The sequence below is a fragment of the Lipophrys pholis genome, assembly GCF_963383615.2.
Source record: "Lipophrys pholis genome assembly, chromosome: 22".
In the NCBI taxonomy this organism is placed as follows: domain Eukaryota; kingdom Metazoa; phylum Chordata; class Actinopteri; order Blenniiformes; family Blenniidae; genus Lipophrys; species Lipophrys pholis.
This window is the reverse complement of record NC_137644.1, coordinates 10,968,991-10,994,386: the sequence shown is the minus strand read 5'-3', so window position 1 is coordinate 10,994,386 and position 25,396 is coordinate 10,968,991. Positions and strand designations below refer to the sequence as shown.

Genomic DNA, 25,396 nt, shown 5'->3' with positions numbered 1-25,396 from the left:
AGGTGGCATGTATATCTACACACAAAGAAAGACGAACATTCAAATTGCTTATTTGCACCCAAGCTTCACGTCACGTTTTTAAGTTTATCTAAAAGTAAACTCAGACGTCATTAATCATTTGTTTTTGATGGGTTCAGAGAGAATTTAATGCCTTTAAGCTTTTTGTGCATTTTGAAGACTAATCCAACTGGCGAATTGGAGCTTCTGTGCTGCAGCAATGTCTTGAGTTCATCCATAAAACAAAGAAGAAAAAAAAAAATCACTGGTATTTTTGTAACTACATATCAAATGTTAACACGTGAAATGAGAGGTTTAATTGTGTTGCACCGACAGAGAATCTTTACTCAAATCCACAATTATTTAAATTTAGACTCTAAAAATGTGTTAATGCAGCTTTAAGCATTTTGTCAATGTGAAGCTTCCTCCACGTAAAGTATGAGGGCAATCATCTTTATGACTTCATTAAAATGTGCTGGACATTTTTTATATCTCTGAATCAGGGATTCGCTAGTTTTTAACATTAGAAAAGTTGTTTTAACTTCCAGGTTTTGTGCAATCATTCGATTTAGCACTCGTCATGCTGTGAAAAGTGATCACCCTCCCTTCACCTTTATGCTGTTGCTCCTTCCCGCCCTACACTTTGAAAACCATCGCTCCAACAACAAAGAAAGCTCGACCTGGTGCTTTGGTTTCTCTGTGCTGCAGACATTAAACACAACGGGATGTAAACTGGTACCTAAAACTCTTTTTTTTAACTGTGATTTTTAGTGTTCCATGTCGTTTAGCTGTGAACTGTGAAGGTGTAAATATACACTTTACTGTATTATTCCTCTATAGAAATGGGATCAGTCGAATGTGTTTTATAAAAGTTACTCACGATCCCACAGAACCTCTTTGTGTTACACTGAAACTCTCGTGCAATCCCGTCCGTCTACTGTAAGAAGGTAAACCCCCCCCCCCCCCCCGTCGGATCACATGGCACCTTAGCGCTCGTGTGCAGAGCTGAAGCGAGCGTCGTAGCTGGAGGGATAGTCCGACTCACGTTAAAACATCTTCACTTTATTTAATTTACTGTAAACCATTTCAGAAATAAAGTGCTCCATCACTTGTGAATAAAACTGTCGTCCATCTGAATATTGTGCTTTATATTCCCGTGTTTCACCCGTGTACTGGATTCATTTGACTTATTTGCAGAGCCCCGTCACTCAGGACTGATTTCATTGTCGACGATGCCATTCATGACAGGCCTGGATGCCGCGGTGGTGGCGACGCTCTCCGAGACAGACCCCGAGCACGCCGCTCTCAGAACAGTGAGCCAGCTCTGCTTCAGGTCTGAACCTTCGCAGGAGAAAGTGTGGGTGGTTTTGGAACGGCTCAGGCAGAACGAGGGCCGACCCTGCAGCTCCGGAGGAGAAGACTCCACATGGCAGCCCGGCAGAGGGACGGAGATCAGAGGCTTCACGTCCTGCAAAGACCAGACCAAAGTAAGTGGATTCTAAAGTTAATTCATCTGACTTTTTTTTTTCAGCCCACAAAACATTTGATTTTGTGTAGTGGTGTGAAACATTACTGCCATAATAACCTTTATACTTTTCTTTGGCTTTGCAAATATAGACATTGCATCACGTATACTCTGCACCACAACAAACAGTTACTACAATCCCAACATAAAATCAATTTTAATTCAACCTGGTGCAAGATACAGTGAAGTGTCCAAAAAAAGCCATCTTTAGCTGTTGCATTATGCACGTTTTACAAACTGCAGGCAGGTTTTGGCCCACAGGCCTTATGTTTGACACCCCTGGTGTAAACCTACCAATGGCATTCTCATGTTGACAAGAACATGTTTCCATCACAACAACTTGACTTTGTTATATATTTAACTTGCCTTGACCACAGGGAAAAAAAAAATAGATGCTGTGGTTTAAATTTAGAGGTTTGCCTCCTCTGCAGTCATCAGTCATCTGAAAAACTCATCTTTCATAACCAGTTTGAGCAACCGATTGCAAAACTGTCATTCACAGTTTCAGGAGCATTTCTCCATTTTCCTCCACAACAACATGGCCACATGACAGACTGACTCCAATATTGACCTTTTTGAAGGAATATGGCAACAAGGATACAAGCTTCTGCTTTGCTCAAAACAACCCAATCATGTCACTGCTGACAATATTTAACAAGCATACGTTGAGATTTGTATGTCAAACATTTGTAACCTGTACTTATGTACAAAGCCTGATATTGAAAGTTAAAATTGTCTTTCAAAAGAATCCAAAACTCAAATTTCTACAGCCTTAAAATCTAAATACATCCCGTCACTCTTCTGGCGAAAAGGGATGAGCATACACTGGTTTGCATGAACGTTGCTTCACATGGTTTCTAACCTTTGGGAACGCGTACAGGTGAAGGACTGGAGGTTCAGTCTGGGTGACAACAGACCACAATCGGTGGCAGATGGTTGGATTGTCACCGTAAAGCAGGAAACCACTCATCGCACAGCCACTGGACCCTGGGGACGTTCTGGACTGGAACACAAGAGAAGAAATGATCACAGCTTACACCCTTTGGCATGCGACATCATTCCTTGACTTCATCACGAAGCTCACCTCCGGGACTCGTCTCTTCTTTTCGTCCACCCTGTCTCCCTTCTGGCCGGTCAGGACGGAGTAACACTCTTTACATACTTTGTTCAGCCTGTTACCGTCATACTCTAAAGCCACTTTATTGTCGGAGCACTTCCAGCACACCACCTGAGGGAGCAGACAGAGCCACGTCTCTCATTTTCCCTCGGAGAACTTTCTGTTTGGGGTCTTTGCTCCGCAGCTCATCTGGTTACTCACGAAGCCGCAGGCTCGGCAGTGGTGCCGCCTCCTGGTGAGCGCGTTGAAAGGCTCCGTGCACGTCATGCAATGGGTCACCTCATTGTCTCGGATCCAACGCGGGGCTCGACGACCAAGTTCTTCACTCTGTTTAACAACATTCCTACTGTCAATTTTAAGTTGCATCAAATGACTTCTTGTAATTCATAATGTCAGAATATGATCTATCTTACTTGGTCTTCCACGCTCATCTCCTTCAAGGCCAATTTGAAGGTTTCGTTTTTCTTCTGAAACTCGTCTATGGCTTTCTGGATCACCTAGAGATTAAAGTCTTTAGAAGCCGGCACAATGGAAAACCTTTCATGAGTTGCAGAGCAATGAAAAGTCTACATTTACCTTTATCCACTCGTCTCGATCTTGTTCAGAGCTGGAAAAATAATCACAGGTTACATGACGGTCTAAATGCATGTGTGCTAAAAATCACGCGAGAATAAATTCGTCGAGCATAGCTTTTGAAACCATTTTAAAATCTTTGAATGATCAAAATGCTATGTAACGTGATGTCAGACACACTTGGCCTGCAGCTCAAGGATCCTCTCCTTTCCAGAGACCTGGAAGGTGTAGGGGTGGTCTTCGTTGGTGGTCTGCTGCACCTGCATGCTCTCTATTCCGATCCGGCAGCGCACCGTGAAGCGCTGCCCGACCAGGCTGAACCGCGGAGAACAGCACAGCAGAAAGTTGTTGAACTGTAGACACAAAGTCAGAGATCATGATGTCGAATGTTTCTCCAATTACAGCGTATCATTAACAGGTCGTTTATATGTTCTGACCAGGTACAGGTGTCTCTCCATGGCCGAGGTGTTCCTGGCGGCGAGCTTGAGCAGACGACCTTCCCGAAGGAATTCGTTGGCCGGGTTCACCACTTCCTCTTCTCCGACCATCTCGTAGATCTCCACCAGCCGTTTCAGGATCTCCTATGAGGCGAAAAATCCACACAAAAGAATCAGTGCACGCACAGGACTATAACGCCACACTCTGTTTTAAGTTTACACACTGAAAAAAACAGTGAATTTCCTTCAGAAGGATGGTGCGAAAACGTACATTCTTGCGGATGGCGCTGTTCGAGTGTGTGGCTGCCATGGAAATAGTCTCCAGGGATTCTGTAGAAAGAAACAGACGAGCACAACAGGAAAAACAAACATCAAAGATAGTGGTGGGCTGATAAGTTATTCCTGCATCACTCATCTGGTCGCTGCATAGAAAGAAGGCAGAGAGATGTTGAGCCGAACACTTTACTTTGAGCGAGCTCGTAGTCTGGGTTCTCCTCGGTTAACTTCTTCAGGTAATCCTTCAGCAGCATCTCGTAGCGCGGGACCCTCTGGACGGGCTCCAGCATGTGGTGCTGCAGAGTGAGGCTGCCACACACTTCCTGACTCTGAAGCAGAACATCACATGATTACACTTTGCGTCACAAAGGATTTTCCCCCCGGCTGAGCGTTTCTCACCTGAATATCCTGGATGATGTTCCTGAAGGCGGAAGAACGGTCGGTCCATGTCCGCACCAGCCCCATGGCCTGGTCAAAGTTCCTGACGTAGTCGGCGTACATCCTCAGGAAGGGAGCGTGCTGCAGCAGAACTTTACCCAGACCTGGACTCTCGCTCCTACGTTTGATAAAAGCGGTAGCGTCAAAGATTACTCTTATAGTTCTTATAGTTCGTGTTCAGTAAAGCATTACGTCCCTATAGTCAGCGCACTTTGAAATAAATCACCCAATGCTTCCAATTCTGGATGATTTTTGTTTTTTGCAGGCAATGAAGGTAATGTAGACAATCTTTTACAGAAATCCAATGAGAAAAATATCCAATTCATACCCTTGAAATAATCAATATTTTTCAAGAATATCCATTTTAAAACAGTGACTTTATTCAGATTGCATTGTTTAAATTCTATCTGCACTCGGTGATTGAAAAGCTCCATTTCCAATTATTGTGATGAGTGCACTTTAAAAGGCTGATCCTTTAAGCAGCTTTCAAAATGTCTCGAGGGTTGAAATCTCCCACTTTTCAAGTATTTCAGTGAGTTCCCTATAAAAGGGTGCCTTGTGAGGCAGTATTAGTTTGGTGTGGCAGGAGAATTGACGATTCTGGAGGATGCCGCAGGCAAAACAAGCTCCACATTGAGGAGATTTCTCACTGCGATCCACTTTTGTTGGAATGAATTTAAGGCGTGGTTCCAATGGCTCGGCGGCGGCGCCGTTTGTGAGCCGCTCCAAGTTAGATTTTAATTGCCCACCGCTGGGTGTTGAAGATTCAATTAAAGAACCCGGCGACTGTTGCATTCTGCAGTGTGATGAGCAGGGAAACTGAGCGGCTCACCAGTGGCAGATGCATTTCTCCAGGTCGGGCAGCAGGAACTGGCTGTGGAAGGAGTGGATGGAGGAAATGTTGGAGAAGATGTTCCTTATCACTTCCGGTGGAAATGAGCCCCGACCTGCCTCTTCGGTTAACCGTGAAGAAAACACCTGAGAAGCGGATCAGAGAGGCAAAATGTTTTTAGTTTCAGGGCCCAAGATCCTCCATCACTGACGAGCTTCACATCATTACCTGGTCTAGGAGGTACAGACGGGCGACGTAGGACCGCTCAGTCTGCAGGAGTTCATTGGCTATCTTGTACAATTTCTCCTCTGCATTTTCTTCATCTTGTATCTCTTCTCCTCCTCCTCCTCCTTCTCGCTCCTCGCTCTGCTCATCTTGATGACCTCCAGACACCTCGTGAATCGGTTCTTCTCCTGCAGGGACGTTAGTCCACCGACAAGAAAATCTGGAGCCACGTCTTGTCCGGATGTTGCCTTCCTCAGTTTTGTCATTTATTCCGTTTGATTTAACTACTTGCAGATCTTCTCCCGGCGCCAGGCCATTCAGCTGTCCCAGGGAAAGCTCGGGGCCACCGAGAGACCGACGGTTTGAGTTGGGCGATTGCACCGATTTCAAAGGAGAGCGTTCGACTTCTTCAGAGGGAATCCTGGAGAAACAATGTGATTTATAGGAAAACTCCATTAGAATTATTGTTTCAGTGTATGGATTGACTTACTAAAGGTGCAGTAATTGAACAACTTGAAGACCCTACCTGCTCTCGTCCATGTAAATAATCAGTTTAGGCACACTCAAAGACTTCCCCACACTCTTTTCCTGCCTGTCCATCCAGTCATTTGGGATTCCGTGCGGTCCCAGCCAGGACTTGGAGTTCTTGGCTGGGATGTGGCTGCCCACCCTCGCCTGAACAGGACTTGGTGTCCTCAGTTGTCCCATCAGAGGGCTCTGGTTCCTCTGGGACAGCTTAGCAGGACTGTGGCCTCCTTCCCTCAGCGGGCTACAGCTCAGAATGCCTCGCTTGCCAGGACATGGCGATCCCAAAGCCGCGCCGCCTGTATGAGTTGGTGTCTGCTGAGACTGTGTGGAAAGGCTGATCTGGATGCCATTCAGCAAAAAACTTACTGGAACAACTGGAATTGGGGTGTTGGGGCAAATCTGAGTAAGGTTGACGCAAGAAACGGAGGCTCCATAACCTCTACTCGGAGTCTTGTCTGGCTTATTTTCTTTAACTCGGTGAGTTAAAAGTTTCCCAATATAAGGAGTGCTGACTCGACATTCCGTCCTTTGCGGGCTCTGGAGGTGAGCTGGTTTAGGAGGCACTGCAATGAAAATAAACGTGTTTTAATTTGCAAACCTGCCATTTAAAAGATTGACTAAATGTACCACTTTGTAGCTTGGATTGCAAAATTAGTTTTTTTTGCCAGATTTCAGCCGACCTTGCGGTTTTAAAGGCGATCTCTTTGCTGAACTTTTGTCATATTTCGCTTCACCAACGTTGCAGATTGCTTTAAGACCACAGGTGCCGTCACACACGCGCTCTCTGGTGTACGAGCCACTCACTCCACTTCTCACATCTGAAAAGGAAACACAGGATTACTCAACACACACACACACTCACACTGTGCATCAAATATCGATTTAAGAACGATTTACTGCTTTCATGCATTTTTATTTTCACCTCGCTGAGGGGTCATTTGTATGGAGAAACCATTTTGCCGAGTTTTCGGAAACTGCCTACGACACGTCTACAGAATGCCAACGGCATGATTCAGGGATCTACTTCCTTTTCTCGACCCTCGCCTGTTACTCAGTACGTTACACACACGGAAAAAACTTGAAAGTGGTGTAAATCACTCTTAGCTGAGCTATGTTAAGGCCCCCCCCCATCTTTTTTTTTTTTTAACAAACTTGTACTCTTAGCTTTCTCCACAAACTGGAGTGGTGGAAAGCGTATGCAAACCTTACAATTGGTTAAAGAATTGACTTTTTTCCTGGCAAAGATAAGAGATTCAAGCAGATATTGACCTGCATAACATTCCAGGGGAATTTGATTGAATTCTTACTTACAGAATCTCTTCAGGTCAGCTACATTCCTGGGACGTCTACTTTAAATAATACTCTGCGCTTACCATTCCTAGTGGATTTAATCCTGGGCTCTGACCTCGTCGATCCAAAAAGTGGATTTATCGTCTGTATTACACTTGCATCCATGTTCAATTTCTTTAAATATCACAAAGGTTATATACCAACCTTGAGCCACCCTAATCCTCCCTCACCACAGGAAATAAGAAAGTCCTTATTCTCACACAATACTGTTACACCTTCTTCCAAAACATAACTTTAGGTTCTTAATTCTCCAATACTGCACCAAAAAAAAAAAAAAAAAAAAGGATTCTTACAATGTTTAATGATTAAAGACACCAGAAATGTTAACGGGTTTGGAGAATTCTTAAACTCTTTAAACATAAAACGCTGTGCATTTGGAGCAATTGTACCTTATATATATATATATATATATATATATACACACACACACATACATATAAAATTAACTACTGTCACGATATAATTGTTTTGATCAAAACACGTGTTTGTCTACACTTGCGTCTTAGCAGCAGATCACGTTATGACCAATTCATGCAAAACACAAAGAAATTGCATCTAGCTTTGTTTTCCCTGTATATTCTATAGACTTTCCTGTGTTTTACTGGTAAGACCACTGCAGGTTTTATCTTATGCATGTGACCACAATGACTACATTTGTCACGGTGGAGCATTGATACCTGGAAAAAAAAAAATACAAATCAAAACATACAGTACATTATTACTCAACAGCAAGTGATGTTTTCCATTTCTAAACTATGCCAACAGGTTTTCTTACCTGCAGTTCATATCCAAATTAATTCTCGTCCATTTCTCGTATTGGAGCGTAAATCTTTTCAGTTCCCTGACGTGGCTGGAGTTTCACAGATTGGTTAGGCGTGGGGAAAGGGCTAAAGCCTACTTTCCTCTGTGTAATAGTTCTGCTTTCTCACTTCTGTTTATTTCTACAAGGTCTAACCTTTTCCTGATTTGCTGCAAGGCACAGTTAAAGACTTCTACCTTCACGAACGCACACCACCATGTGGAAACCACAAAGAGAAAGCAATCCATCTAAATCGGACTGGGAAGTAGATCCAAATCTTGAATATATCAACATAATTTGGCAATTTATCTTTTTTTTTTTAATGATGTGGAAATATTTTGGTTTTGTTGCCGTCTCCAAGCCAAACAATCTTTGGGTCTTTATCAAGCGAACCGCTGTATTTGTATAACTCAGAGATAGGTGCTGCTATTTTGACTGTTACTTTGGTCATGCATTTCTTCCTCCCAGAGAGAGCAGCATGATCGAAGATGCTGCTACGTGCATGAAACAGGAGAAAGTGGCTGTATGACCACTTAGAAACTACACTGTAAGGGCTCAATACTACATTCTACGGTGCTTTTTGGGATCCATCATGCGGTTTTAAAATGCTGCATTTTTCTTCAGAAGTTCAGTCGGTAAATTACACTGTTTAGAGAGTTTTTTTCTAAGTTAAATGTCCAACTCATCTTTATTTATATGGCGATTTAAACCAATCATTTTGAACTAAAGTGCTAAATACATGCAAGCAATGGTTTAAGTGACTCATCAAATGCACATAGTGACAGCATGTTGGTATTCTGGGACTGGAATGTTCAATTTCAAACAAATATATGGCTTCCATTTGCAGAGACCGAGATTGTTATTTCACTAAAAGTAACACTGGACTTGGCTTGTGTCATCAGAGCCTGGGTGGTACTGTTGAATCCTGCAGCTGACTGTACAATTGGAGCAGACGTACTTCTAAAACAAATAGTCCTGCTGCAGCAAGGGGACAGTGAGGCTTTGTGCATGAGCTTCTATGCGTACGTGTGAGAGAGGGAGAGAGAGAGAGAGAGAGAGAGAGAGAGAAATTCCCTAAATGGTCTCAAGAGAAAGAGGCAAAGTCCAGGCTGAATCAGGAAAAGGAGATTTCACTGCAGTAATCCAACCAGCTTAGATGCCAAATATTTCTGGAAAAAATCCTTCCAATGCATGCACAGGCATCACAGTCACAAGCTGGCAGAAAAAAAGCAAAATAGCGTTTATGTAATGGAAGCCATTCATATTAGGGAGAAGTAACATTTTTACCTGTTGCACCTTGTTACATGTCAAGACATTTTATTCTTTCTATTGCACGTTGCAAGTGGTGGGGTGAATAAAAACGATGAGGCTGGCTTATAACATATAAATAATGAATCTCAGGACAATGCATGGTTCAGTTTGGACCTTTAAACTCGTGCATTTTGATCACCAGTGTTCTTCTGAGTGAAAGCAGAGTGCAGATTGTCCTCACCTGAGTCCCTGCAGTCCCCCACAGCCACTTTCCGTCTCACCGCCACCCTCCTGAACTCCTCCGCCTCCCGGCCGCTTCGCAGGTTCACACTGTTCCTCTTCTTCAGGTCAAACATTTCAGTTTCAGCCCGAGACCGCAGCTTCTCCCAAACACTCTGAGCTGGAAGGGGGACTGGGCAAAGGAAACAAGGTCCCCCAGAGAGACTCCGCTGCTCACGTGCCCAATGATTAGCCACACTAATCAGCTGGCGATAAGCTCCGCCTCCAATTAATGTCGCCACGCGCCAAGTGACGAGCCCACCGGAGGACCAATCGTCTTCAGTCGATAGCAAACCATCACCAACACCAAATCAGATAAAAGTGAATATGCTGAAGTAAATGAATAGAAACCATGTGGTCATAAAATAGAATACATGTACATTAACAATTTTATGAAATGGAGAACTTACATTTCATTCTATATGTCAAAAACCCAATACGGTAATCAATCACAATTAAAATGGTCGTAAAAACAGAATGCAGTGACGTAACCACTTTCTATGATGACTTTAAATACATCTGCTTATGGTTTAACGCTGACTTGAAAAATACCTTCAGCTTAACAAAAAAAAAGATAGAATTCAAATAGCATCACTCATCACTTGTGGCACTACAACTTAATTTGTGCAATAATGTCTGATACGTATTTTATTATAGGCAAATCCGCACACTATACACATGAATATACATGTCTGTAAGGCCAGTGGGTGTTTTTCCACATTAAACCGGCAGAGGTCGTCATTTGTCAAGTTAAAAGCTGCTCCCCGAACGTCTGGGTGAAGACAGGGTGCACCCTGTACGGGTCACCACGGGACAAACGGAGACACACACACACCCCTGTAAAGTCATCCTGATTTGGTATGTTATTCTAAATGTCAAATTGTTGTACAAATTCCTAAACAATACATAGTCAAACTATGTAAACCTGAATATCCTAAAGAAAAAATAACTTTCGGGTCAAAGGTGTTGCTCAGGGACCTACTGTGGGGATCAACCCTGATCCCAAGCTCGCCTCTCCAGCCCCGATCAGGAATTGAACCAGCATTCGTGTTCTGTTCACGTGCAATCAGTTCAAAATTGAATGAACGTTTCATAGTGTGAATTAACTGCTCCATTGTATTCAGACATGTTTAGATGCTCCAGTTAAATGAAAAGGTATTGAGAAATAAAACATTTTATAATAGAAAGTACTGTTGCATCCGACAAAGTGGCTGAGTCGATCACATAGATACCCCTAAAAACAGTACCAACTAATCATTTAAAAGTTATCTGAGTAAACATTTACCCACAAAACAAATTGCAGTGATAAGTTATGTATATACAATATAAATATATACAAAAGCCCAGAGTTAGTGAGATATGTACATCATGGAAATTCAAGTAAAATATCTGAAAACAATTCTAGGAAAAATGTGAGCATGTCAGTTTTTCAATCTGCGACTTGTAAAACAGGATTTCTGCACCTGTAATTAGGAGTTTGTGAATGTGTAAGTGTGGCGTTGTAGTTGTGGAGAGAAAAAAATATTCTACAGGTACACAACAACAAACTCACTGTACACACCAACAAATTACAAGTGCTCAAACCTTTTTCACCAATAATGCCTCCATCATGAATGTACAAAGTGTGGTGAAAAGCAACAGGAGCTGAAATACACAACAGCATTTATTTTTAAATCTTAACACAGTTCATGTATATGTGAGCAAAAATCAGTGATAAAACTGTAAAAATATCCTGGAAATCAATATTTAGTGTGTTGTAGAAACTAAAATAAAAATCTTAAGAAAACTCAGGGAATGTGGAATGAAGCAAACTAAAGTGGCTGAGTGAGCATCCTTTTCTCAAGCTATTTGATTTGACATGAAATGAGCCCAGCAGTATTTTCTACGAATTATCTGTTGTTTTGTTGTTGTTTTGTAGTTGTCCAGAAGGAGACTCTTGCTTTACATCGATTAATCGAGGTTTACCATATCCAATTGGGAATGACCAAAACAGAGACACTTCGGATCACAGCAACTTTTGGTTGCCTAGCAACCTAATTGTCCATACTACATCACACTTCGTGCCTGTAAACACCTCCAAGCTATTCAACTATCAATCAGCACATGATTACATTTGTAGGCTTTTCACTCAGCAGCGGTGGTGTGTTTAAGCCATAATTTTCCACATGTACGGGTACATTAAAAACACAAAAGAAAAGTTAAGCATACAAGCTGCATTCCACTGCAATACTTGAATGTGCATGAGACAAAATAAAATCTCATGTAACTGGACTGTTTGCCGTTCCAGAAGATCACTGAGTGACTGCCTTCAGCATCCACGCAATTATTTATTTTATTTATTTATATATTTATTTATGGAGAGAGAGAGAGAGAGAGAGAGAGAGAGAGAGAGAGAGAGAGAGAGAGAGAGAGAGAGAGAGAGAGAGAGAGAGAGAGAGAGAGAGAGAGAGAGAGAGAGAGAGAGAGAGAGAGAGAGAGAGAGAGAGAGAGAGAGAGAGAGAGATGCGGCGCAGCGCAGCAGCAGCTCCGCTCAGGCAGCAGACGGCGGCCTCCCCTCCTTCCTTTCACATGCATTCTCCTCCCTCTCCTCTTTCCTCTGCTCATTTCTTTCTTTTGTGAACAACAAAAAGCAAAGAAAAAAAAAATGTCCGCCAGACCGGGATTTTACCGGCAGGAGCTGAACAAGACGGTGTGGGAGGTTCCGGAGCGGTACCAGAACCTGACGCCGGTGGGCTCCGGCGCGTACGGCTCCGTATGGTGAGTGCGTCTTTGCGCATCCGTGTGTGTGTGTGTGTGTGTGTGTGTGTGTGTGTGTGTGTGTGTGTGTGTGTGTGTGTGTGTGTGTGTGTGTGTGTGTGTGTGTGTGTGTGTGTGTGTGTGTATGTTGCAAGGCGGGTGGAGGGGCGAGGCTGCACAGCCACAACATTTACTGGTAATAATGCATCAACGCCGCTTGTGTCAGCTGTGACGGGATCAGAGTTCTGGTGTGAACTGATCCTCCCTGCAGCCTGTTCCTTCTCCCTCACTGTTGTTTCCGGTCTGTTATCACTCTCACTCTCCTCGCCCAGTCGCCTTACTTGAGCAGTGCTTGTTTATCTGAGCCGGATTTGGTTGTGTGTTTGGTTGTGTTTGACTAAAAACGTCTGCCAGGGCTTGTTTTCACCCCCTCAGCCCCGCTGCCTGCTCCTCCTATACGTATGTGTGGCTGCATGGGGGAATGAAGATGGAGCGTCAGTATAGGAATCTCCCAAATAACTCCCCCTCCTCTCCTCACACCAAACCCACCCCTCTTCATCTCAGCTCTGCAGCTGCAGGTCACATCTGGAAAGGGGAACCTGTGCACAACTTGGGGAATCTCAGTGCACGCATGCATCATCAACCTCATCATCATTTCATAATCCTTTGCATATGCATGCACACATGCTCCTTTGTTGATGCTCAATGCAGAGCCAATCAACTTTTGCAATTGCTGAGATTTTTTGGGGTTAAATCCGCCTCTGCGGGTGGGATGCCGTTGCCATGGTGACGTGCCACCGGTGGGTAACCTTGTCTTGGCAGTCAGTATTAATTAAGCCATTACAAGCAGGCTGATGAGGACATGAGAAAACGAATGGTTTGCTTTGTTTGTGTGACCGATCCCGTGGGAATAATCGCATTTCCGTGACATAAAGAAGATGTTACAAGCAGATCCGCATGTCTGACACAACAGTTATGATTGATTGTGTCAGCTGGACCAAATTCTAAGCAATGGACAGACAGAGAATGCTCAACCCCTGTAGAGAGGCTGCATGAATCTCCCTGCAGAGGCATCACCAATAACACCTTTGTTATAACAAAAGAGGATCTAAATATATTTAGGTCTCAAAATTCAGTAGGCACCAACAGACGACACCCCTGACTCAAGCATATGCACTAAGAACCTTTTACAGACGTCAGTAACAAAAAAAAAAAAAAAAAAAGCTAAATTCTGGGTCAGCTTTGCTTGGAAGCAACTTGCTCAATCCTGCATGTCTCAGTCGAAATCCTGTGATGTTTTGCACTGACGGGATGAAAGAGGTGGAGGATTTCATGGTAAGAAGTACAACTTTCTCCAGACGGCGCGCTCACTCCCTGTTCTTAAGAGACCGTGTGGAATCGGCTGTTAAGTTTGGATTTATTGGCTTTTTTCTTTTCTTTTTCTTTTTTTTATTCCTCTGCAGAAAGAGAGTTTATACAGTAACTGACTGGCTGAATTTACTGCATCTCAGTCTCACTCTGTCAGTGGAGTCTGGTGGAGAATAGGCTTTTGTTGTGTGATACGATCGTCCTCTCGCTGCTCAGATATCCTAATGGGCTGCGATAATGCACAGCTCGCATTCCAGCCTTTTGAGCCACACGAGGAAAAAGAGGTTGACGTTGGGATTACCCCACACAGTATCCCTATTTATGCTAAATTATTTATGCAGTAGAAATAAATAGAATTGCTGTTTTCTTTATAGTGTCTCAGACAACAGCAGAAAGGATAAGAAAGATCTTAATAATTGTCTTGAAATCAAAGTAAACTCTCTTGCATTGATGGTGAAACTGATCCGATGAACTCAAGTCACATCCAGGATCCACTGATGGGGAAAAAAAAGAAGAAGAAGAAATGATCCTGGGAAAAAGGCTCCTTCCCCTCTGTCGAAAACACCCCACTCTCTGGGTTTGTTCAAATATGGCAAGTTTAATCTTAGGATTCAGCTCCTTTGGTGCTTTTTGTTCAGAGCTTTAACGTTCCACTGAAAATAGCCTCAGACTAAAAATGTAGAGGTCATCGCGTCACTCTCGGCTGTTTGATCCAGCTTGAAGAACATCAATCCTACACGGAAATATAGTGCCCAAGTTCAAATTTGGTTCCCAATTTGGATACCTACCGTGAATGACCCAAAAAGTTGATGTAAAAAAAATCCAGTTTTTCTCAAGATCTTCCCAAGTGCGGTAAGTGTGTGTAAACTGGATGCGGAACAGAGCTCTTGTGAGCCATCGCTCTCCTTCGCACGGACTCTCTTGACCTGTTCTCCAGGTTCATAAAGAGGTTGATAATAATCTAATGGACCTGTTTTCTAAAGCCTCCATGCGTGAGGTCAGTGTACGAGTCGTGAGTGGCGCTTGTTTGTGTCGAGAAAGATCTGTCCAAAAGATGAGTGAATGAAGCAAGAACGGACATTGTGTTTCATTTCCTCATTTTTCATTTCATTTCGATGATACCTTAACTGACTTGTGATCTGCTGCCCTTTGCCAAATGTCAGAGAAAAAGATACACGTCTCTGTTATAACTGCAGAGGATTTTTCTCCCTTTTTTACTAAAAAAACATGCAGGATGTGTTTGTTTGGTCTTTTTTGCTGAAAAAAAGCAATGAAAGTCTGAATGGTGAGCATTTCGGTCTAGAAAATGTCCATTATTTGTTGCACCTCATCGAGACAGCTGAGACTTAACAAGACTATTGTCTCCACATTCCAAGCAGCTACAATAGAAACATCATTAAAAGGAAAATCTACAGTGTTTATAAGTGAGATATACATACAAATATGTATAGTTAAGCAAACAATTTAACTAGAAATAACTACAAGAAATTGTGGTTCCTGTTATTGACTGGTTTTAATAGTAGAAACTATGAGTTCCTGGTTGCTGCGGTCTCCTTTCACTTTTTGCATCTCCGGTCTGACCAGTCAAAGTTACACTTGGACACCAACTGCAATTGCATGTTCAATTTTTGCGGTACTTTCTCTTTCTTTCACAGAGTGATGATGTTTTTCTCCACCTCTCTGCATGATATTCCTTTAATTTTCACTCATATTCGTGTCCTGTTTGCTATTTACCTCATTGATGCTCAATGACCTTTCTTCTTTTTTTTTTTTAATCATCAACACCAGAACTGTTCCTCTCTTTTCTTGACTCTGCACCAACTCTTTATATGCAGGACATTGTCACGAACATTTCTCAAAAAAAAAAAGAAAGAAAAGAAATCTTTATTTTGTATTGTTTCTATACTCTTGCAGCGTTCTAACTTTATATTTTTGAAGAAAAAAAAGATGTGTTCCTTCAAACAAACCATTGTTGTTTTTTTAATACATTTTTCTTATCTTATTTAAATCAACTTGATCTTAAAGCAGCTATTTTATGGAGTGAAGGACCAAGTGGGAATGCTCACTACCCGGAGTTTACTATATTATGCAAATACACAAAGGACATTCCTCCACACACGACCGAGTGCTTCCCTGAATTGTTAATGCTGATCCCCAGCTATTGTCGTCGGGTTTCGCGTCGCCAAACGACAGGGGGATGGGAGGTGAGGGTGCGACATCTGTATGAGGAGATAGAGGAGGGTTAGGATACTCTCACACTCTACCTCTTTTAGATGCACAGTAAACCAGCTCTCATCATTTATCTTAAACTGAGCAGCCGGTTCTCCGGGGGGAACCCTCCTGAGCCCGCAGGCTTTAGGTCGAGGATCTGACAAGCTCATATAATCCATTACGGCGAGAACGGTAGGACTTCTACCCCTTGTTACCTCTGGGAGAAGGGGAGTCCGAAGACACTGAAATAGAGGTTTGAAAGAGAATAGTTCATTACGTGTAAGGCAGGGTATTAGCTAACAGGGATTTACGGTGGGGGGGGATCTTAGGCAGAGGTGAGTAGCATCACAAAAACAAAGCTTTTTGAATAATTTAACAGACAGCGGTTCTTGAATTTTGATTAGAAAAAAGTTTGTAGGACCGAATGTGTCTCGATCTCATTGGCTGTGCCACGTCTTCGCTTCAGGTCCTCCAGACCGGAAACCCGGCCAATTTCCATTTGTCTGGTCGAAACCGAACGTCAGGAGAGAATATGTGCTAAGCTGATGGGAGACCTGCTTTCATCTCGTGTTGGCATATGTGGCGTCTGTTCAGTGGAGCAGAAGTTTGGCATGAAGCCTCTCGTTTGGAGAAATATGAATAAAACATGACTGCTTTATTTTCTCCTGTCAGAAACGCCTCAGTCTGCAGGAGCATTGATTGGGGATCTGAAAACGTCAGGATGAAAATTGGGCCCTGATTTGTTGCTCTGCTTGTTTGTGTGCATGATGGCCATCAGGTCTCTGCAGACACATGCACGTCTCCTCTGATTTAAATCCGATTCCAAACTGACATTACAGGGGCTTGGTGCAATAAATTGAAATGAAGAATGTCATACAATCTTTAGGGTTAGATTCTAATCTGTTGATGCCGAGTTGCAATGCTCTGTAACACATATAACTCAGTAGTTCCAGTCGTAGATGTTCTATGCCAGTGGAGCCCCACCTTGTGTCAAGGAGCCTCTGGGAAAGATGCCAGAAATCCCAGGGCATCCCGAGGCTTCCCTGGTTGAAGGTTGTCGCGTGAAATAAAACTTTATAGAACCTAGATTAGACCCCTGAACTGCACAATGATTTTATTTTTTAATGTGCATGAGAGTGGGCGTTTCAAAGATTGTAGAGAGAGTCTATGTCACCAGGCAAAAATAAGGCTTTTCAATCAGACTGAATCATTTTACCTGATAGAACAAACAAGCGCTGGCTAAACGTCTTCCCTTGGGGGGTATAAACAAACTCCCTGAGTCATCTTCCCGGTGCTGTCGTGTCCGCCCGATGCCTCATCGCCCGATGAAGTATTGGAGAAACTATGCACCGGGGGCCTGGTTTACGTCAGATGGAGGAGACTGGCCGCGGTCCTGGCCGGAGGAGCTCGGCGGGAACATCCGGGCTGGCAGCGGGTGATTTCAAAACAGAGGGGCCATGTGGACGCACTCAGCTGAGGGGGAGTGTGGTTTACTCAAGCGTGTGAGCATCACCTGTGATCCAATAATATTTGTGCTGTGGAAAGAATAAACAGGATACATGCACCATTTGCGAGGCACTTCGGCTATATTATTCTCAAGGCTTCAATACAGTCTACCTGCTACGATCTTCTTCTAGATTTCAGGAGAGCAAAGAACACATTTATTCAGCATCGACGGGTTCTCGGGACAAAATGTACTCACCAACAAAAAGACTCGGTGACAAGATAACTAGAGGGTGTTTCTGTGCTTATTTTACCCAATCATAAGAAAAAGCACACTTCAAGAACATGAGGATGTCAGAATATAAAAGAAAAACCTGAACAGTGTTATACTGTTGACAGATCCACCTCAGCTGGAAGGTCTGAAAAGAGAATATACCAGAAATCTTAGCAATATCGATGGAAGCTGTCAAATGAAGAGGCCCGTTTCACTGTCGTGATTATCTAGACCACTTCGTCCAACTTCGGGTTGCCGGGTTATTGGGGCTTAGCTGACGCTGAGCGAACGCATCTTGAACACGTCGAGCCATCATAGGAACGGGATTCAGAGAGATTGACAAACACACTCACTCTCATTCACACCTCGGGTCAATTTGATATAAAGACACTTAACTGTACAATTGTCATTACGCACAAAGAGCCTGCAAACAAAAAGACTTGACTCAAACTAAGGATATTCTTAATGTGAAGTGAGACTGATAGCCAGTGTAACATCTCTGCAGACGTCACTGTTAAAATGCACAAATTAAGAAAGACATGTATGAGCATTGATCATGATGTTCTCATATCCCCACATTTTATCATGTAATTTTGAGACTTTTTGCAAATTTACATCCAAAACTATTAGAATGATGGTTATAGCCATTTGAAAGTAGTTATTTGGTTGACAGTTTAATGTAGTGATTAGACTGTCTCACGCCTCCCCTAGGACGACCAGTCCCCCAAATTGGGAACTACTGAGTTAACTAATGGCTTATAACATGTAATAATGACTTTTCCTATATACCAGGGGTGTCAAACACATTTTAGTTCAGGGGCCACATACAGAAAACTACTACAATCAGTTTTAATAAAACCTTCTGGTGCAAAGTACAGTGAAATACATTCGCCTATAGTTGTCCACCCTGACAGAATGGCTTTGAGGCTAGTTTGATTGCAAACCCTACTATATACAGAAGAAGCAGCTTTTTTTTTTCTTTTTTTCTAAAGCTCCATCTTACTAAATGTCCATTGTTTTCAATCGTTGCTTGACTTTTTGTGGCATTTCTGCTCCGCTTCTCAGCATGTCTCAGTTGTCACCCCTGTTTCCTCCTCCCCGCCGCCTGTTTCGCTCTCTGATGGCTGTGATGTTATTATTGTTTTCACTGGGAGCTGTTGGCAGTGCTGAAGAGACACGGGCGTCACAAAAAGCAGCCGCGGCAAGGCTCGGCGTTCGGCGCGAGGGATGGCATTTCCATTTCAAACGAGGCAGATAAAATGGACCGTCGGCACTTTCACAATATCCGACATCCTCTTCTATCCTGTTCCACCACATCCTCTTTCACTCTCTTGTTCTCTTTGTGTCTATCTCGATCAGCCGGTGTCTCTATTTATCCTCCCTCACTGCTACACAGGCGCTCTCCTCATCAGCTGATGCCATGTTTGAATAGGGAGCTTATCCAAGCTTGTCTTTCATTTAAAAAAAAAAAAAAGGGGGTTTTAAAATCTTGTTTCTGTCCTCTCTCTTCACCAGTTCGGCGTACGATGTGGTGTTAAGGCAGAAGGTTGCAGTGAAGAAGCTGTCCAGGCCTTTCCAGTCTCTGATCCACAGCCGCCGCTCGTACCGGGAACTCAGGCTGCTCAAGCACATGAAACACGAGAATGTTAGTGCTCATAGAAAAATAAATAAATAAAAAATCATAGACAGGCAGACGCAGCTCTCTACATGTTTCCGCTCTGTTATTGATCAAGCTCTGCTTGTTTCTGTCTCCGGCTCTGCAGGTGATAGGACTGCTGGACGTCTTCTCACCTGCTGCCACATTGGAAGACTTCAATGAACTGTAAACCCTTTTTCTTTCTCTCTGTACAGCCACACAGTCTTTCCACTGAAAGAGTAGATAATTGTGTTAATAAAGTGCACGCTGATGGATGTAGAGATGATCCTAGGGGGATCATAGGCTGGTGGAGATGTCTGATGGTTGCCATGGCAGCGTCACTTTTTCCTCCTCTCGATGAAACTCCCAACCCCCCCCCCCCCTCTATGCACTCAGACATTCTCTCTCTATCTCTCTCTCTTCTTCAGCTACCTGGTGACTAACCTCATGGGTGCAGACCTCAACAACATTGTTAAGTTTCAAAGGTTGTCAGACGAGCATGTGCAGTTCCTTATTTACCAGCTCCTCCGTGGCCTCAAGGTAATCTGCTAAGTGTGTTTTTAATCCACTTTAAATATCAGCTGTCAACAACAGAGCTGTGATATTACATTACTGAATATGTGCATTACCTTTTCCATTAAGAAAGTTTCTTTCACGATCGTTAGCAGCTGATATTTTGTTTGTGGTTGTTTCTTCACCTCAGTGTCTGGAGATTGCTTTCTTACTTGCCTCTAACAATATTTGTATTCGATGTCTGGCATTAATGCTCTAAATCACAAAGCAAGAGTCAGTAGCAGAATAAGCTGTTCGGCCTTGTCAAAGAAGAGCTGCCGAATTTGTCAAAGACAAAACTAAAGCAGTGCTGCTCATTGAACAGAGGCACGTTCCCTCCGAATGCGACGCCTATTAAATAACAATGTACCGACAAAAATTCCTTACTTTTCATGCTATATTTAGTAAATCGGAAAGACATAATTTTTTATTAGTTCTTTTGCTTTAAGTACACGTCGGTTTATTTTGTTGCTGAATATCAATAACTTTTAATAGACTTCTCTGCAACCAAGTTGGAAAATCTTTCGCTTGTGACGATTCGAATGTTTCGCCAAGCCTACAAAAATATGTCATCTGTGTGGCTCTCCGTGTGGCCTGCTGGCGGTGTTTCATTTGGAAGCCGCCGTCTATGTTACACCAATTGCACCTGGCGTTCACCAGCTGACGCCGTATCAGTCCAGCAGCCTGCAGAGGCCGGTCTTTCTGCCCGCCCGGTTACCATGGGACTCGTAAAAGCAGCCTTCCCTTTTAGGCAGGAGCTAATACGTTGAACTGTGATGTTGACCTCTGTCTTCTTTATGTCCCCTGCCACCCACCCCCACCCCCTGTCCTGCTGCCAACTCAATCATCGCCCGTCCACCAGTATATCCATTCTGCAGGATTGATCCACAGAGTGAGTGCCTTTCTCCGTGGGTTGTCACTTCACAGATCTTATCCCTCAACTATGTGGCTATAAAGTTATCTTATTATTCTCTTTGGAAAAAGCAGATTATGCGTATATCGACCTAAATATTGACAAAGGGGAAAATACTTGGCTATGAACAAAAAAAAAGATTTTTCTTTTAACTAGATTTGCCAAAAATGCTGTGTAGAGAAATATGAAATTTTAATGAATCTTCTGTATTTTTAACTGTGTTTATCTTCTCCTTTGTTTTGTTTGTTTGTTTCACTATCCTTCTCAGGACCTCAAACCAAGCAACGTGGCAGTGAATGAAGACTGTGAGCTAAGGGTAAAAGCTACCCTACCTTCTAAAAAATAAAGTACAAACTCCCATCAAATGAGCTTTACTTATCAACAAAACACTGTCTAAACAGATCCTAGACTTTGGGTTAGCCCGGCAGACGGATGATGAGATGACAGGATATGTGGCCACTCGTTGGTATCGAGCGCCGGAGATCATGCTCAACTGGATGCACTATAATCAAAATGGTACGATCGCAAAATCTGAGAGGTTCAGTATCTGTTTTCATGATTGTTTGTCTGATTAAACCTCCGCTGTGTCTCTTCTAGTTGATATTTGGTCAGTGGGATGCATCATGGGAGAGCTGCTGAAAGGAAAGGTCCTTTTTCCCGGCACTGACTGTATCCTTTTTCGTCATGGCATGACTCGGTCGTAATTTGCAGCTGAGCGTCAACCTTCCATTACTGCTTTAAAGTGCCCTGCAGAAGCGGCCCTCTTGTGGATTTGCATTACAATCCCAGAGCTTTCTAAAGAGGGAAACTGTGGAATGAAAAGGCGCAAACACAAAAGGCCGAATTATCTCGGTTGCTGTATTCAGTGTCCAAGAACGGCTCTAAAATGAATTTGATTCACTGATCTTTCTGTGTGGTGCGACTTTCGACGGCCAGAAAAGACCAGATGACCTTCATTGGTGCTCCGTCTCGCTTTGTTACAACGTACTTTTAATGAGTAAAGTCATGCAAGCTCACAAAGTGCCTTAACTCCTCCCGCTTGTCAGATATCGACCAGCTGAAGAGAATCATGGAGGTGGTCGGGACTCCGACTCCAGAACTGTTAAAGAAGATCTGCTCTGAACATGTGAGGAAGGAAAGCCCCCACGCTGTTGTGATTGATGGGCCTTTGGACTGACGTGTCTGTTGATTGAATGGTGGTGTGAGCGTGATTGATTACTCTCATGTGGTCCACAGTGTCACTTGCTATGAGGTGAAGGGTTTGTCTCTTTTTGCAGGCGCAGAAGTACATCCAATCTCTTCCCTTCATGCCTCAACAGGACCTGGAAAAGATCTTCAGAGGAGCGAATCCACAAGGTGGGTGGTTCAGCTCTCAAGAGCCGTCAAAAGTTCAAACCAGTGTCTCGCCTGATGCACCGTCCCTGCTTCACCCTCAGCTGTCGATTTACTGAAGCGTATGCTGGTTCTGGATTGCGACGGGAGGATCTCTGCCAGCGAAGCGCTGTCCCATCCGTACTTCTCACAGTATCACGATCCGGACGACGAGCCGGAGGCTCCGCCTTACGACCAAACTCTGGAGAGCAAGGATCGAACTCTAGAAGAATGGAAAGGTAACTCTCAGCCGTCAACTCAATCCCACTTCAGGTCCTCGTTGGAAGACGACACACAATGTGCGGAACGTTTGTTACGTGACGAGATGTGTCATCAGTGGTTTATGCAACTTCCTCCTTAGCTGGTGGAAGACGACCACAGTGAAACTGTTTGTAGAAGGAAGTGAGAGCACAGGGACCGTCTCTCAGGCTGCCGAGCACTGTGAGGATTATGCAATGATGAGCTTACTTACACAGGAAAGCAGACGACTGCAGCACAGTATTAAAATCATTAATACAAACGTGATTTAGATCAGTGGGGAGTTTTCCATATTGGCATGGAAGGCCACATGCGGATTACCTAGAGCGAAACTGGTTTCACAGGTGATTCAGGGGATGACCAGAATCAGATATCAGAATTCATATTTAGAATATTACTATATCGAAATATATGTATGCATTTAATAAGCTCATCTCAGAGATGGAGGTGGGGTGTAATAGACATTCAATATCTGCACATCTAATGTGTTTCTCCGTCTCTGCCCGTCCACAGAGTTGGTATTTGAAGAAGTGAACGGCTTCAAAACACAAGGCAACAAGCCCGATAGCCTTCAGGTGGAGCAGTGAAAGCCCCTTTCTGCTCCGCCGCCTCAACTACCTGAAGAAGGACCACGTGCTCAATGAACGCGAGGAGAAACTGCGTGGAAAGCGACTGTTTTCATCGGCCGTCATGAGTGCGTCATGGCGGGACGAGATGCACATGCGTTAAAATTACAGGGATCATTTTAGATTCAAATCAAAAGGATGTTTTCAACGCCCCGAGAAGTTGCTCCCTCTTTTGTTTCCAACCCTCTAAAGAGTGAAACGAGGAAGCTTTGGAATGTCAGGGAATTGCAGGGGACTTGAGGACGCATGCGAGGGAGCAACTTCACAATAACTCTGAACTGTGTTTACAGACTGACAGCAGGGTGTCGGGGGGGGGGGGGGGGGGGGGGGGGGGGGGGGTAGAAGAAGAAAAAAAAATGCACACTAGGATTTCCAAAGCAACGACAGGAACGCTGTCTTATTCCCCGCAAACAGCCACTGCTTTCATATTTAAGATCCATGTTAAAAGGCTTGCGACAATACCATTTCACGTCACAGAACCGCTTCACATTTAACCTGCATACTTATGATGATGATGCATGACTTTTGTGCATTTATTGTTACAGCATACTAATGTTACTGTATTATAATCATTAGGGTTCCTCATTACATCTGCGGCTGGTATTAAACTAGTAAGATTGAGAGGCGTTGCCAGGAAATGTGACCAACTCTTGTCTCATCTTTACAATTTCTGTAAAAAAAAAACACTGTACAAACGTTGCTGCTCTTTCCCCGTGGATGGAATTCTCATAGAATAGTAAAACACCAACTGTGCTATTAATTAGCAAGGTAATTAATATACGCCAAAGCTGGAACAGAGTGGCTGTGCTGCAGGCCTGTGTTTACAGTGTGACCTCGCTTCTCATATACAATTTCCGCTGATGGCCGATTGTTGCTCACCTGTTGCTGCTTTGGCACGGCTTCGTCAGGTCCTCCGTACTGTGTCTTTCTACGGCGCCCGTTTGTGTTTACAATAATTAAAGACTCCAGACATCTTGTAAACGATGGGATCCCAGATGGCGGGTAACAATGCTGTGTACCAATCTATTGCTAATACAACTTGTGGCTCCATCCAAGCAACAACTTGTCAAACACCACAGGCCGATGATTCATATCAAGCAGCTATATTTGGCTGCTTGTGGCAACCAGGGAGCTCATCTTTCATGTTACTGAAGCCTCTTTTTCCTTTTGTTGAAATGCTGCACTGTTATAAAAGGACCAGACTGTACGCATCATTTATTAGCGATCCAGGAAAATGTATATCATACGGAATGTGAGAAGACAGCAATCATAATGTTGGTAGTAGTGACCTTACTGATGGTTCTGGCTTGTAATATGACTGTTTACCACATGAGCGTGCTGTAAGTCGCTCTAGCTTCCAGTCTGGCCTAGAGCGGATCAAATAAGAATCAGCCGGTTGGTCAATTGAAGGCCGAATGCTATCTAAGAGACTGAACGCTAGAGCGACTCCCTACCGCCACCCAGAGCACAAAAGTGTTGCCGTTGAAAACGTACATCTTAAATAATACCGAACGTTTCCAAGATAAACCCAAAATGTTCACTTATTTTGTTTCTCCTTACTGGTTCACACTGGAGGGTGCTATGTAGCCTTTTGTGCAAGTTGTTATTTATCCCTGGATGCAAAATGTTGAAGTTACAGTCCAAATGAATCTAAACTACTGTGTGTGTAAGTCAAAGTGTGTTAGAGCTCTGAATGTTTCTCTGTTACCTGCTGATGTTGGTGTTGTACATGTGATGGATCTGCAACCTGAATGTACATGTAGGCTATGTATACTGTATGTTACAAGTTAAGAGGTGGACTTTTGAATACGTGGTGGCATGTGTCTTGACTTTTTCCATAAGTTTTGCATCACTCCGATGAACGTCAGCTCTCAGCTTGCAAAATGGCTGGATTGATTGATTTCTTTTTTTCTTTTCTTTTAGAATTTACAGGTAACATGACCACGGGTTTTGGCTTCAGCAGAATAAACATCATCCTTTCTGTTCGCCACGGTGTTTTCTGGAGACATGTTTTCTGTATCGTTCAGTCATTCCTACATATATTATGGCATTAAAGATAGCCTGAGATGACAGTGATGTGAAGGTTTTGATTTGCTTTTTTGCACAAAATATTCCCCCCTGCACAATGCTCGGCTCAGACACAACATCTGAGCCTGACATTACATGAGCTGTTTTACTTGCAGCCTGATAAAATCATTTATAAGTATGGTTACAGCCCTCAGGGTTTTGGAATATAATGCTTGATAACTACTTATCCAACATAGTCAACATTTTCTTCTTCAACATTGTTATTCATTGAAGAATCCTGACCTGCCAGTGGTCACAATATTATGGCTGATCCCTGTGTAGTATCGTATCGCATCGTATGTTCTGGCATGGTA

General features: G+C 43.3%; 2 protein-coding genes across 3 annotated transcripts; one reads left to right on the top strand and one right to left on the bottom strand.

Moving 5' to 3' along the window:
• Positions 1-1,039: 1,039 nt before the first annotated feature.
• Positions 1,040-9,739, bottom strand: LOC308127190 (FYVE, RhoGEF and PH domain-containing protein 4-like). Of its 2 annotated transcripts, none has more exons than XM_080492054.1 (16): positions 9,590-9,739; positions 6,629-6,766; positions 5,947-6,511; positions 5,424-5,841; positions 5,196-5,341; positions 4,325-4,481; positions 4,116-4,254; positions 3,921-3,979; positions 3,650-3,793; positions 3,393-3,565; positions 3,216-3,246; positions 3,053-3,136; positions 2,841-2,966; positions 2,607-2,750; positions 2,385-2,525; positions 1,040-1,465 (listed from the first exon to the last, which is right to left on the bottom strand). In XM_080492054.1, exons 1-16 carry the CDS (start codon positions 9,702-9,704, stop codon positions 1,202-1,204), a joined length of 2,844 nt encoding a protein of 947 aa, XP_080348180.1. In that variant the 5' UTR covers positions 9,705-9,739; the 3' UTR covers positions 1,040-1,201. The 2 variants fall into 2 exon arrangements, with proteins under 2 accessions (XP_080348180.1, XP_080348181.1); XM_080492055.1 differs by lacking the exon at positions 9,590-9,739 and adding an exon at positions 8,074-8,322.
• Positions 9,740-12,084: 2,345 nt separating this feature from the next.
• Positions 12,085-25,085, top strand: mapk11 (mitogen-activated protein kinase 11). Its single transcript, XM_080492060.1, has 12 exons — positions 12,085-12,384; positions 19,175-19,304; positions 19,423-19,481; positions 19,724-19,835; positions 20,710-20,739; positions 21,029-21,076; positions 21,162-21,276; positions 21,358-21,429; positions 21,807-21,886; positions 22,038-22,116; positions 22,197-22,370; positions 22,903-25,085. The coding sequence occupies exons 1-12, from the start codon at positions 12,272-12,274 to the stop codon at positions 22,974-22,976; spliced, it is 1,086 nt and encodes a 361-aa protein (XP_080348186.1). The 5' UTR covers positions 12,085-12,271; the 3' UTR covers positions 22,977-25,085.
• Positions 25,086-25,396: the final 311 nt, after the last annotated feature.